The sequence below is a fragment of the Acipenser ruthenus genome, chromosome 26 (assembly GCF_902713425.1).
Source record: "Acipenser ruthenus chromosome 26, fAciRut3.2 maternal haplotype, whole genome shotgun sequence".
Classification (NCBI taxonomy): Eukaryota; Metazoa; Chordata; class Actinopteri; order Acipenseriformes; family Acipenseridae; genus Acipenser; species Acipenser ruthenus.
The window spans coordinates 25,433,445-25,447,839 of NC_081214.1; the positions used below are offsets into that span (position 1 = coordinate 25,433,445).

The 14,395-nt window shown below is 38.8% G+C and overlaps 1 protein-coding gene across 1 annotated transcript in view; it reads right to left on the reverse strand.

Moving 5' to 3' along the window:
* Positions 1-14,395, reverse strand: part of LOC131701747 (relaxin receptor 2-like) — a 31,318-nt gene that overhangs the window by 3,541 nt on the left and 13,382 nt on the right. The window contains exons 5-16 of the mRNA XM_059001518.1: positions 14,317-14,388; positions 13,489-13,560; positions 13,061-13,132; positions 11,550-11,621; positions 10,681-10,755; positions 10,036-10,107; positions 5,858-5,929; positions 5,266-5,337; positions 4,579-4,650; positions 4,011-4,082; positions 1,202-1,431; positions 306-716 (exon numbers count right to left, since the gene is read on the reverse strand). Coding sequence (XP_058857501.1) covers positions 306-716; positions 1,202-1,431; positions 4,011-4,082; positions 4,579-4,650; positions 5,266-5,337; positions 5,858-5,929; positions 10,036-10,107; positions 10,681-10,755; positions 11,550-11,621; positions 13,061-13,132; positions 13,489-13,560; positions 14,317-14,388 — 1,364 coding nt within the window. The remainder of the gene's footprint in view (positions 1-305; positions 717-1,201; positions 1,432-4,010; positions 4,083-4,578; positions 4,651-5,265; positions 5,338-5,857; positions 5,930-10,035; positions 10,108-10,680; positions 10,756-11,549; positions 11,622-13,060; positions 13,133-13,488; positions 13,561-14,316; positions 14,389-14,395) is intronic.

The window sequence follows — 14,395 nt, forward strand, 5'->3', positions numbered from 1 at the left end:
CTAAACCCAGAGAGACCCCAACCACCAAAATGAATGTGGTTCCAAGATCCGATTTCTCTTGTTGTTTTGCACAACATGCTTTGTACAACATACTTCTACAAATTAAAGCACCCGTTTAGTTTACTGCCCAGTTAAGCCGTTGCCTTTCCATGCAGAGAATAACTGCAAAGCAAGCAGGGTATTTGCAGATTTTAGTGGGTGTTTAATTAGACTCACCACAGGCCTTTTGTAGATGTAAGGCTTGCAGGAAAATCTGGAATGGCTCAAACTGCTATGCAATATACCCTGATTTGCATCTTTCTTACCAAGAAATATCCCAGTGGAATAGCTCCTGGCTCCAGGTTTCTCAGTCCGGTCGGAGTGGAGGGGGAAGCAGACTCCGTTCCTCCCGTAGTAGTTCCCGAAGGAGTCCTTGTCCCAGAAAGGGATCACCGCAATGATGAAGCCCAGCAGCCAGATAGCGATGAGGGTGGAGAGGGTCTGCTTCTTCCCGGCGCGGTAGTTACTGAAGGGGAAGACTATACAGAGGTACTTCTCCAGGGTCATGTACGTCAGCAGCATGACTGATACTTCAGTGGACAGCATGGCCAGGGAACCGATGAGCTGGCACTGTGTGCTTTCCATCCAGTTCTGGGCGTGACGGTTGTACTCCCCATAGTACTTGATGTCAAACGCACCAATGAAGAAGAGGTAGACCCCCATCAAGCAGTCTGCGCCTGGGATTCAAACAGAACACACGAGGTGGCTTGCTCTCTGCTGCAGCTTGCACCAGTCTTGCGTCAGTATACGAAATGCTGTACACCCCTTATAAAAGTTTACTGCAGTAAAAGCATCGTGAAATCTTGGTAAAGTGCAGGTAAGGATTGTAAAGCATATTAAAAACAAACATGGCAAACCATGGTAAACTATGAGAAAACTGCATAAATACCATCCAAATTTACCAGGGTTGACTTTTATTAGGGATGCTGTGTTCATTCAAGTAACCCTGCTTCTGCAATTTTCATGTAACATACTGTATATATATATATATATATATATATATATATATATATATATATATATATATATATATATATATATGGAAGTTGCACACTCTCCTAAACTCAACTCTGAACCCGTGCAATGATCTGCAATCTCATCTCACTGCCCTTCTTGCTTTCCTGACATCTGCAATAGTACAGAATGTGTTGTGTATACTCACAGCACAAAGACTTTATAGACATGGTGTGGTGCCTGTTCTCTGTAGCGATGCAGGACCTCAGGCAGATTACGAACACATTCCCAAAGCAGGTGATGCAGGCCACCACCCAGACAAACACTCGCAGGATGATATTAGCCAGCAGGTTCTCGAAGGAGGAGATGCCATCTGTGTTGGGCTTGCAGCTGCGCACGTTCGGAGAATAGCCACAGTACTCAAACTTCTTAAAATATCTGAACAGGATCAGGAGGAAAAAAAGAAAAAAAGTTTGTTTTGTTTGGGTAAAAACAATTACAGTGTCTTTACATAGTAGTCACTTACTGAATACATCTTTATTGACACATAATTACAATGTTATTATGCATAGTTTTGCATAACATACCCCAAATCTTTAACCTTAATCCTAATTCCTAACCCTAACCCTAACAATTGTGTGTTTACATATATCATGCAAAAAGATTTACACGTTACGTACAGTAGATGCCGGTTATTAGTAACCCTGATAAAGACAACTTTCGGTTATTAACATCATTTTCACGGGAACCAATCCCATCCCATAAACTTTAATGTTAATGGATTTCGGATATTAGCTTTACAGCTTTACTTTTAGCTTTATAATTCCTATGGCTACGGCACGCACACGAATACATCGCGCGCATGCATCACAGTGTCTATGTGTCAGCTTTCATAACACAGCTGTACATTTATTGAGTCTGATTGACATCTGTCATCATGGCTGTTATGTTTAGTGTTGCATTACAGCGGTGGTTCCGAACTGATATCACTTTGAGAACTGTCAATAGTTATCGTAAACAGACAGCAAGGTTTTACGACAGTCATCAATGAGTGAACAGACATGTTGGTCTGAGTGTTAAACAATACAAATTCAGTTTTCAATTACTCAATCTTGTCCTGTGAGTATATTACAATGACTTAAAAACATGTAGAGCTTTTTATAGCCGATACAGTTCGGATTCTGGAGGCACTACGTGAACCCGGTGCTAAACAAGTACGGGTAGCAGAGAAGTTTGGCATCTCAAAATCTGTTGTATCCTGCGTTTTAAAATTGGCTACGAAGCTGCATGCATAATTGAGAGTGATTTACAGCTGGAGGTGACGAATCGTAAAAAACAAACAACATTGGACAACTACTTCTTTTAAAATGATGCTTCTGTATTAAATGTTAGTCCTGTATACCAGGTAATTATAGGCACTTCATGTAAAGTGTTATCAAATCTGCTTTACTGTATTGTAACTAGAATCAAATTTGTCACTGTTTTATATTATTATTATTATTATTATTATTATTATTATTATTTATTTATTAGCAGACACCCTTATCCAGGGCGACTTACAGTCGTAAACAAAAAAACATTTCAAGAATCACAGTACAAGTAATAATACAATTAAGAGCAAGATAAATACAATGACTTTGGTTCTAGCAAGTACAAGTATGACAAAATACGATTCAATAACGGAGCAGATAACAGTGTCAGTGATAGTTACATCAGGATATAATTCAATACAAAATAATACAGATTAAATAACACTTGACAGATTACAGTACTCTAAAGTACAGGATTAAATGCAGTAAAATAGGGGGCAGATAAGAGCAAGTAAAGTGCATTTAAGGAAGAGTGATAAGTGTCCAGAGGGAAAAAAAGAGGAGTTGTCAGGTGCTGTCTGAAGATTACAGGTGCTGTCTGAAGAGGTGAGTCTTAAGGAGGCGCCGGAATGTGGTCAGAGACTGGGCAGTCCTGACATCTGTAGGAAGGTCATTCCACCACTGCGGGGCGAGGGTGGAGAAGGAGCGGGCTCTGGAGGCAGGGGAGTGTAAAGGAGGTAGAGCCAGTCTTCTAGTGCAGGAGGAGCAGAGAGCTTGAGTGGGGGTGTAGGGAGAGATGAGGGTCTGGAGGTGGCTGGGTGCAGTCTGGTCAAGGCATCTGTAGGTTAGTACAAGAGTCTTGAACTGGATGCGAGTGGTGATCGGGAGCCAGTGGAGTGAGCGGAGCAGTGGAGTTGCGTGGGAGAAGCGAGGCAGAGAGAACACCAGACGAGCAGCGGAGTTCTGGATGCGCTGGAGCGGACGGGTGGCAGACGCAGGGAAGCCAGCCAGGAGGGAGTTGCAGTAGTCTAGGCAGGAGAGTACCAGTGCCTGGACCAGGAGCTGGGTGGCGTAGTTGGTGAGGAAGGGTCGGATTCTTCGTATGTTGCTCAGGAAGAATCGGCAAGTGCGTGCCAGAGTGGAAATGTGCTGGGAATAAGAGAGGCAGGGGTCCAGGGTGACTCCGAGGGTCTTAGCTGAGGAGGAGGGAGAGAGTGTGGTAGATTCCAGAGGAACAGAGATAGAGAGATCAGAGGAGGGGGAGGAGGGAATGAACAGGAGGTCAGATTTAGAGAGGTTGAGTTTGAGGTGATGCGAGTGCATCCAGGAGGAAATAGCAGACAGACAGGTAGGGATACGGGAGGGGATGGTGGAGTCAGATGTGGGGAAGGAGAGGAAAATCTGAGCGTCATCAGCATAGAAATGGTATGAGAAACCATAGGATGCGATGAGGGGGCCCAGGGAGTGGGTGTAGAGAGAGAACAGGAGAGAACCTAAGACTGAACCTTGGGGGACTCCTGTTGAGAGAGGGCGAGGTGTGGAGGTTGTTCCACGCCAGGTTACTTGGTAAGTGCGGTTGGAGAGGTAGGAGGAGAACCAGGCCAGAGCAGTGCCAGAGATTCCCAGGTCAGCGAGAGAGGATAGTAGAATAGAGTGATTGACAGTGTCAAAGGCAGCAGAGAGGTCGAGGAGAATTATTATACTTACATGTGTGAAAGGTTTCCCAGATTTTTAAACATTCGATGGTGCATGTTTTGAATTTCTATTCCCTCTATACTTCTGGAAAGGAAATAAAGAGAAAAAAACACAGCAAGTCATTAATCATCCCCTGTATAAGCACTGAAAACAAATCACATGCACACAGCTCTTTTCGGCTGTATTATATCCATTAAAGTTTAACTTTAATGGAAAGTCAAGTGATACATTTCAGAATACACTAAATATTAGTAACCTGTAAATGCAATGCAACTACATGTAGATGCACCTGTACACATTAAAAGCTCTACATTTAAGAACAAGACAAGAAAGCTAGATTGAGAGAGTCTCTTCATGACTTAACTACAGATGCTAAAACCAAGACAGATTTTTACTGGCAGCTAATGAAAAATACTTCCTGTTTTCTTTATTTTTTTCCTTTTAAAAATGAAAAGCCCACTCAGTCAAAATCAGGGATAAAATGTGATGTTTCTTCAAAGCTCCACCTCCTAGCTATTCCTTTCTCTGTGCTCTCAGTCCTTGCATGGCTATAATTGAAATTCAACTCCAAAGTACTTACAGTGACTGCAAATGAACGAGGCTGTCAAACTGATCGTCGTGGATTTGAGACAGAGGGTTGTGTGAAATATTCCTGAAAAATACCATGTTAAGGATATGCAAGAGGAAGGGAAATTCACATTGACAGTATTTCTCAATGTATCTCTTTGATGGTATCATTGAACTTCCCTAGTACTGACTGCTTCTGTAGTTCAATTTTGTTTTGCAGACAGTGGTATTGCTAGTAATAGCTAATGGTACACCACAATAAACAAACAAACAAATAAAAACATGTGTTTGTGATGTATTACCATGCTATGCTACCATGTTATGCTATTAAGAACAGGTTATCTCAAACTGATCAAAAATCAGTAGAAACGATATGTACCAGAAAGCCTACCCTTCATGCAATAGAGTATTAACCTGGATAATGACACACCGCCAAGACTATTTGTTTATTTAAAAGCAAAACATCCAAGTTTATAAAGGGTCTAATCCTTGGAAAAACAGTAATCCCCATTCATCTGATGCAAGCTTGTAACTCTAAAGCTTTTGTCTAGTAAAATCAGCACATGCTATACACATTATATACAGGTTACAGATGTCTGATCAAAACACCCTCTGGCATTGTCTGCTTTCTGCCACACGTAGAGAGGATTTTGAGCTTTTTGTTGTTTTATTTAAATGATATACAGGCACAGATACTTACAGCTGCCTCAGACTGCGTAGGTTTCGGAATAAAGAAGACGGAAGCTCTTGAATTCTATTGACGGACAAGTCTCTGAATAAAATAAATTAACAGTACAAAAAAGTAATAGGTATAGGATCGAATTCACTACTAGACTCAATTACTTCATGTTTTAATTAGTTTTTAAAGGAACATGTAAAATCCTCTGTAAAAGCTTTTTAAAGAAACTTAACAAAATCACAATTGAATAATCGGGGTGACACTTGATAAAGCGTTTGAATATTTATTTCAGGGAATGATAGGATTGGATAGGATGTCATCTTTTGGCCTGAAAGGAGCTACCAGGCAAAAACAATTAACTTAGCACAAAGTACTAAAATTAGAGGCGTGTTTAGACAATTAAACTGTCCTCTGCATAAGATCCCTGGCATGCACTCAAGTGGAAAGAAGAAGCTGTCTTCGTCCAATAAAAGAGAACACAGAGAGAGAATTATCCAGAATGCACTGCAAAGAAGCCTCTAACCTATTTTTATTATTTATAATTATATTTTTAATGTTTTATTTAATGGACTGGTAAGGTTACCAAAATTGAAAAACTGGCTCCAAGACTTACAATTCTATGAGCTTGTGCATGGCAGAAAATGTGTCTTCTTCAAGTGTTCTTATTCGGTTCCTACGCAGCACTCTGAAAAAGAAAATGCAGTTTTTCAAGACAGGATTGAGGATTAGCCCTTGTTAGATGTCACCCTTGATGAGGAGGCCTTTATATGCCAAGCTCTTTGAAGCAAAGGGCAGAGCTAAAGCTGGGGACTTCTCAATGACTCTTGAAACTCCATCTCTTTTGTCCTGCCAAGCAATAACTAAAAGGATTATAATTATGAGTGAAAATCAAATTGCCATCTCTATGAAAAGTCTCTGAAAACACCAAGGTGCAGCTCTCTCTACACATTGGTCTGCATGTCCAGTATTAGAGCCCCCCACTAAGAATATGTTTTAAAGAGCAAGTTGCTTTCACAGTCCATTCTAACTTTTTTATGATGTGTTTTGCAATCATTCTGCGTGGTTTGTTTTTGTTCTTCTGCTCTAGTTGCACGTCATAGACATGTGTAACCCAGACTAGAAAGGGTCTGATACTGTAGAAGTAAGAACCAGGGCCATCTTGTAAACAGGTATTCAGAATCGTGTTTTTTTTATTTTGTAACAACAATAAATTAATGAAGACCTGGGTTAAAGACATCAGCACCAACAGTCATAAACAATTTATGTTCTACTTTTCTGAATACATTGTAAGAGCGTCAATCATTTTTTTCTGCCACTGAATGCTGTATTAAATGTGCACAGGACACTGAAAAAAAGAATTCTCCGTTATGTTACTGTCATTTACGACAATAAGTGACGGAGAAAGCCTTCCCCCAGTCCTTAACCTGAAAGAACTCCATCGAAAAAAAGGTCACCAGCATTCAGCAACAAAATAGTTCTCTTTCACTCACAGAGGTTGCATAAACAAAAACCAGACACATCATCAAAGCAAGACAGTCCTTTGAATGTCTATATAAACACAAGCTCCCTGCAGTATAGTTAAGTGGTGTGTCATATTCACTGCAAGACAAGAGACTGAACAGCACCAAAATGGGTGGGTTTTTTTTCTTTCCCAGAATCACCATTAATTCTTCTGCTGGGAATAAAGTCATGAAAACAAGGAATGGCAAATACATTCGCTTCTGAAATGTGGAGCTGGTTTATTAAAAAGAAAAAGCGACTGTCCCTTTCCATAAACCACAGGCAGAAATGTACCTTATACACTGCCTGGGCACTTTATTAGGATTTAGCATCACCCTAAATTGGAGATGGAAATTAGTTATGTGTAATACATAAAAAGCAGATATCATGTTGGTAGGCTGCTCCAAAACAAAGAGAAAGTGGTAGCCAAGACAGGCAGCAGCCTGTGGCCACAAACAGATTGTGTTAACGTCCCTCACTAGACACTTTCAACACCTTGTGGAGTCCATGCGAGTCAAGGCAGTGATGAGGGAAAACCATGGCCCACAAATAGATGTTCCGGTTTTTGGTAAAAAAAAATTTTGCTAATAAATACCTGCCGAATTTAATGTTCAAGTTACCGGAATTTATTTTATAAAACCGGTAAAAGCAGAATCTCCTGTTGTTTTTACTTTGAACTCCATTTTCCAACATCCCCTGCTGAGAAAGAATGCTCGCAAGAAGGCTACATTACACAGACTCCTTACATGTTCTGCAACGTCCAGAGCTGTCTGCTCCCAGCTTGGAAAAATATGTGTGCATTTACTACAATCAAAGTAGACTGTATTCATTTCAAAACTGTGTTGGTGAAAAGGGAGTTTTGATGTTTTTAAGTTGGATGTACAAAGTTAATTTCAACTGAGCTGACAACCTGACTGTGCAGTGCAGCATTTGTTTTCCACGATTCTTTCATTTGGCGCTGGCTTTAGTTTCAGACGAGTTAATGCTAGTGTCACAAGCAGCGAATATAACGTGTTGTGTTTTATTGCTGTTAATATTACCATACATTACTGTTTAAGTTGTTTATGTATACTGATTTATACTAGTTTATATTGTGGAACATGGGTAGGAGGGTTGTTTTAACTGTTTTTTACCTGTTTCATGGTCCTGAAAATAAGTGCCGATAAGTAACTGACGATTTTTTTTTTTTTTAATGCCGAACACCGTTAGCTCTAGTCATAAAAGTGGTTAGGCTGTGTATTTCAAATGGTAATGCTATATTTTGGGTTGCATAAATGAGAAGTATTTAATTACACATTTATTCAATTCAATTACATTTAATAGATACATAGGGACGTATTTCTAAAGTGTTTACTCCAGTCTTTAATTAACTCCCAATTAAAAAAAAGGGCAAAACACTGGTTTATTTTATGAAACTAGAACCAAACTACCGTGTAATATAATCCAAGTTCTCTAAAGCACGTTCAAGGTATTTGCTTATCATTCTATAACATTAACATGTTTTTTTTTCTCCTTACAATTAAAAGAAGGTGATTAAAGAATGGAGAATATGTTTTGTATATCCGCCATTTAACTGCCTGTATATTATGGAAGAGTTTGTGTTTGTTGATAATGCAATAAATATTATGGTTTGTCAAAAACCATTCTTCACAGCTGGGGCTGAACTGAAAATAAACCATTTCCTATTTGTAATGTATCAAGCAATGTCCTGGAGGTAATGGTCTGTGATAGCAGTTGGCTTCCTCATTATAAGTTATTTTCAGATCAAGAAAATCTTGACAGAAGAGCAGAGTCAAATGTGTTAAAATTAGGGCAAGATCTACGAAAGCCTTCGGGCTGAAGAATGCAGTTAGTAGCAGGGTTTCGTTAGGTAAAGCAGCAAGGTTCTTTTTACTTTATTTGCAGGTCTGCACTTTACTATCCCCATAGGAGTGTGAAATCTATGGGAAACTGGCAATCAGAATTTGATGAGGTCCCAAGAATCAGAAAATGAAAAAAAGTGCAGGACAATCTTCAGCACAACAAGGTGCCAATGGCATTGTTAATGCTAATAAGAGTGTGAAAAAAAGGTATACCATTTATAAATGTTTAAATGTTTCAAAGCCTTTGCTACCACTCCCTTAGGTTTACAAGGACTGAGTTTCAGTTTCTCTGGCTCCCAGATCAGTGCATAAGAATGTACAGTCGTTCCCTGATTAACCAGATATTTACCTTCGAACCCTTTGCAATCCTGGTATTTTAAATCCTGAAATCCAGTTATTAATCTAAGCTGACAGGTGTCTGACAAACGAAACAAACTCTGTAGTAACAGGGACATGTATTTTTGTCTCTGCTGCTAATGCCCCTCTTCAGCTTAAACAATTTGTCAAGAGTGATTTACTGACTCGGCTAAGATATCACTGCACTGAATATAGATAATGTAATACGCTATTATAATTTTCGCTGTTGTTAAAATTCCAAGGCAAGATCTTTGCTTGTTTTCTGATATAGCACTGTGTTAGCTAATTCTATGATTTCGAAACAAGCTTAGAATGCACTTGACATCTAAGTTTCGATTCCATGTGTGTATGGAACCCTATTGTGTAGAATCTTCTGGAACACGCAAGGCAAGGTCAATGTAATTATTTTTGTGCCGGATAGTTAATGCAGAGCTATTACTACAATGCAAAATATGTTAACCTTCAAATAAAATACGAGACGTTCAGTGGGAAAAAGGGTTGCATAGCCGACATGCAGGTGTTCACATTCAAGCATCTTATTGCCCCAATGGTTCCATTTCTATGAAAGACTCTGAAAAACTTTTGAAGATATTGTACAACCAATGTCAGTAGCCCAATGGATAGGTCACTTACCTAATACCCCTAAGATACTCATACAATATAGTGACATCCTCTGGTTAAAAATTATAAATCCTGTAAAAGACTATTTTTCCCCCAAGATGTCTTTTTTTTGCTCAACTTCCCTCTTAGTCCCTGCTGATTTTGCTGGTCAGTCTCTTTCCAGTAAGAACTGTTCATTACATGTAAGGAATTGAAATGTGCTATTGAATGGGATATTCCATCTTGAAAAAACAGCACTTGGGGAACTCGAATGCTGGGGGACCAGCACAGTGTTGGTTTAAAAATGGAAGAAAACAGCCAACGGTGGGACAGTGAAGCTAACTGCGATTGTTAAGTTACGAATCAATACAAGCTAACAGTTGACTGGGAAGAGATGCACCTAATTCCACAGCAGGTCCATGGAATGATAGGATCACCTGTAACATAAATGAAGATGCTTTTCTTTACTTACAGCACTGTCAAGGCAGCACATTCCCTGAAAGCTGAATAGTGCAGGGATCGAATCAGATTTCCTTCCATTTCTCTGTTAAAAAAACAAACAAAAGAAAAGTGTAAATTTCTTTATTTAGCAGCTCGCAGCTAAACACATTTTACTGTATTTATTTTAATAGCAAGCAAGCTTTCTAAGCATTTTTCTGCTGCTGGCAAGTGGGGCAATCTTCTTAATCAGCCCCCAGATTGCATAGTCAAAACTCAATTCATTATACTGCATGCCTGGCTGACTCACTTTAGTTTTTTGTTTTTATTTCCAACCTGCTGCTCAATAAACATACCCCAATTTGTGTGTTTTGACCATAATCCTGTGGGCCTTGGAAAGGTGAAGCCAGGTCAGGGAGCAAAGTGTTCCACAATGTAATTGCATCCGACATTAAATACCAGATAAAACATGTCCGTGCCCAGTTTAATCAACTGGACAGCTATGATTTATAAAATGTATATGCACTAATAATAACAATTAAAAAAAAAACACATTCAAGCTAAATATTTAATGTGAGCAGTGGACAGTATCCCAGGTGCAGCTGGCCCTCTCACACAGCACTGGTTTGCTCCTAGATATCAGTGCTATGCTTTTTCAGTTTCACTCTGCTTTACTTACAGCCAGTTTAATCTTTGAATTTCCACACAGATGGAGCTCCTGGGGATTTGCTGCAGTGAATTGTTCAGCAGAGATCTAAAAGCGCAAAAAAAAAACAACATTTTGACAGGTGCTCTCTTTTAAAAATATTTGTCATATTCAGTATGTCTCAGTCCAATATAGCAAAACTGTTAAAGCTGCCAAAATACTATGTTGACTTTCTGTCCCCTTTTTTTCAGGTCAGGGTCAGAACATTAAATACAGTATCGTCTGGCATGTTGATAAATTATTTTTTAAAGAGTTGACCTTCCCATTACCTTTACATTGTCGTACATAGTAAGCGAATGACCTCCTCTTAACTCTCAGCACTTTATATTACACAGGCTGATTCACATTTGTCATTACTATTAGAGAGCTCTTCAGAACCCTCTCACGACATTGAGCGTTGGGGCTGAAACACTGCCGGCAATGAGCTGTCTCCAATGGGGCATCCAGGTAACCATCTCTGCCATTGATAAACAGCTACTGACAACCATTTCCGAGAGGCGCTATGGAAGTGTGTGCCTTGTTAGCCACATTGATATCAAGCAGTGTTGCCGCCTGCCCCACTTTCTCAAGAGGACATACCCTTTGCTGCCCTCAATTTATGATGCTTGTCCTGATTTTATAATGGGAATTTCACTGCATAGTATTTCTGTGCTCACTGTCTATCTTCACACCTTTTGACACTAGTTATCTGTCTGCCAGCAGCTCAAATAGACAAGGCCAGCAACCTATGAATCTCTGTCTCTGCACCCGAGTGGACTAACAAAACACAACCTTACACTGGAAGCTACTTGATCTTTGTCTAATAGGTCCTTAAAGGAGTATGCTGACCTGGAAATACTTACAGAAAGAAGAGGGAATGGAGTCCTACAAATGACTTCTGAGTGATCGTGCTTACTTTGTTGTCATCCAGAATTCTAAAAAGAAGTAAATTAAAAGAACGTCATGAAAATAGATTAGGCACGTTCGAAAAACAAATAACTTTAATTGCAATCGTATAATAATAATAATAATAATAATAATAATAATAATAATAATAATAATAATAATAATAATAAACAGATAGTTGTACCAGTTTCCATTGATTGGGATTTTAATTATTTCAGTATCATTGCAATAAATGTCGGAGGGCAGTGTCAACAGTTATTTAACTGCCACACAAGCACACTTATCATTCCCTTGCAGTCATTTGAGACACCATGAAGGTTAGGTAATTGTGATGTGTAATTATGAGAAAATACAGAGAAGACAGCAACAGAACATGATGTATTAAACCAAATTAGTTAAGGTGAGGCTACCTGAAATGATGCAGAAGGAACCACAAGCATGAAGGTCAGGCTATTAAACACTTAATATCCATTGTATGGTATGGTGTAGGGAACTAAGCTTTATGTATTGCATGGAAAAGGACAACTCTGAACAATGTGAATGATCAAAGGATTGAAAATGAAAATATCATGTTAAACCAAGTGGGGAAAAATTATGACATAATGCAATTGTTCTAATAGCTAAGATTGCAATCAAGCACAGATTAAACTACCAAGGCATATCAAAATATAACTGCATATACACAGGTCAATTACTTTGCCACAGAACACAGCAAAAGCATCTACTTCAAACAGGACTACAAAGATGCATAAGCAATTACTGTACGCACTTACACGTCAACGACTCACCGCAGTTACACCGCAATTACACCGCAATTACTCTTTTGTTACATGATCTGATTCATGCACTACTAACATATCTGTAAATATAAGTATGTTGTAACTACAGTATAATTACAAGAAAAAGTCCTGTATATCCAAATTATTTTCTGTAAACCCAGCTAGATCTACGTATTGTTAGCCTAGCTGTTTATCTCCTTTTTGCTGTAGCTACATCTAATGGGAATATTGACTGCAAAGAGCCTTCAGACTGTGAAACCCCAAACTAGTGAAGGAGTATTGAAAACTCAAACCACAGCTTACTAACTTGTCCTTGCGACCTCCCCAGCACAAGATAATTTCCCAAGAGAACATTCCAGCTACAGTGTTTAAGAGACCTTTCAAAGGCAGTAAACAGCAGTAAATTAAAGTGAAACACATGCGAAAGATCCCACTGCTGGAGGAATTTACTCAGTTCATTGAAAGGCTAGCAGATTTCTTGAATGATTTACACCCAGGATCTCGCTCTGCAAATGAACTCAGTGAGGTCAAACTCCCTGAAAGTGGGGATGGGAAGCATCTACACCCCGAGATATTGCTGCAAATGAGAAATATTTTGATTGACTCCCCACCACTACTGGCATTGCCGTGGCATTTGTGAGTTCTTGCAATGCAAAGACGATATTGATATTCACGTTCACACTACTTACAGCCATTCGAGATGATGAAGATCCTGGAAGACCCCTGCCTTCAGTGTGGTAATGTGATTTTGATTGAGGAATCTAATCAGAATTAATGAGAAATATTTTCATGTCTCAAGAATTGATGTGAGTAAACATGCTTTAATTGATTTTCAAATGAGAAACGAAAGAAAACAATTTTGAACAGAAAAAGGAAATGGACAGTATTACAATGTATCACTCGAAACACAATATAAAGCAGATATACATGACAATAATACAGATAAAACTAAATATACATAATCACAGCTCTGCAAGTCTTTCTCTGTGTCTTTAATGAGAAAGACTTTTAATCAAAAACTTTGAAATTGTCTTTACTGTCGCATTCCATTTTCGTATATTTTAGAATGGTTAGGTATTATCACTTCATCCTGGTATTGCATGCGTACAGTACTCACAGTTTTTGAAGTTTGAAAAGTCCTGAAAAAGCCTTGTTAGATATGGTTTCAATGCTGTTATTCTGCAAGTGTCTAAAAAACAAAAAACAATAATATAGATTTATATTTTGGATTATCATGAGCACGATACATGATAAACTGCATATGTGGAACACAGGGAGTCAATAAGATCCAAATTAGTATTTGGAATGGTTAAAGATTCTGTATTCTGTCTGCATGGAAGACAGTTGTTTATTTAAATACACTGTGCAGCAGTAAGGCAAGTTATTTACAGACCATTATCAAACTATTCAAACACACAGAGTAGTCATGACGGGGAAAATCTACTGTAGCTAGCTGAAATGGAAAGTCAGGGTTCTGAACTTAAATGTGTTGCTGGTGAGATGATAAAACATTTTCAGACACGCTGAAAACATTTTGAATATAACCGTTCATTTTGAAAATGCATTTCAGTTTTGTTGCAGTGAATTTTTAAGATTCTCCCTGTAAGTGTATCTTAGTAGCTTCTGATTCCAGAAGGTCCTTTATTTGCAGATGAGTGAAGGGCTACCTATTGTTCACAGCCAGGGGGATATGGCTCCTGTTTGTGAATGAATGGTACCCTCACAGAGTAATTATCCCAACTGTACGGAGAGGAGACTTATGTGCAAATGTTTTAAATATGGTTTAAAAGCACTTACCAGGACACTAATCAAGGGCTCAAGCAAAGGTAGCATTATTAACATTGGTCCTTGCCTTATTTCTATCATCGGACTCAACATTATAGTAAATTAATAAACAGCATGGGCAGCTGCATTTACTATTTAAAAAAATAACAAATGGACTCACAGCCTCTCCAGGTTTTTGTATCTGATGAAAAGGTCAGCTGATAAAGATCTAATGTGATTGTTCTTCAAATCTCTAGGGA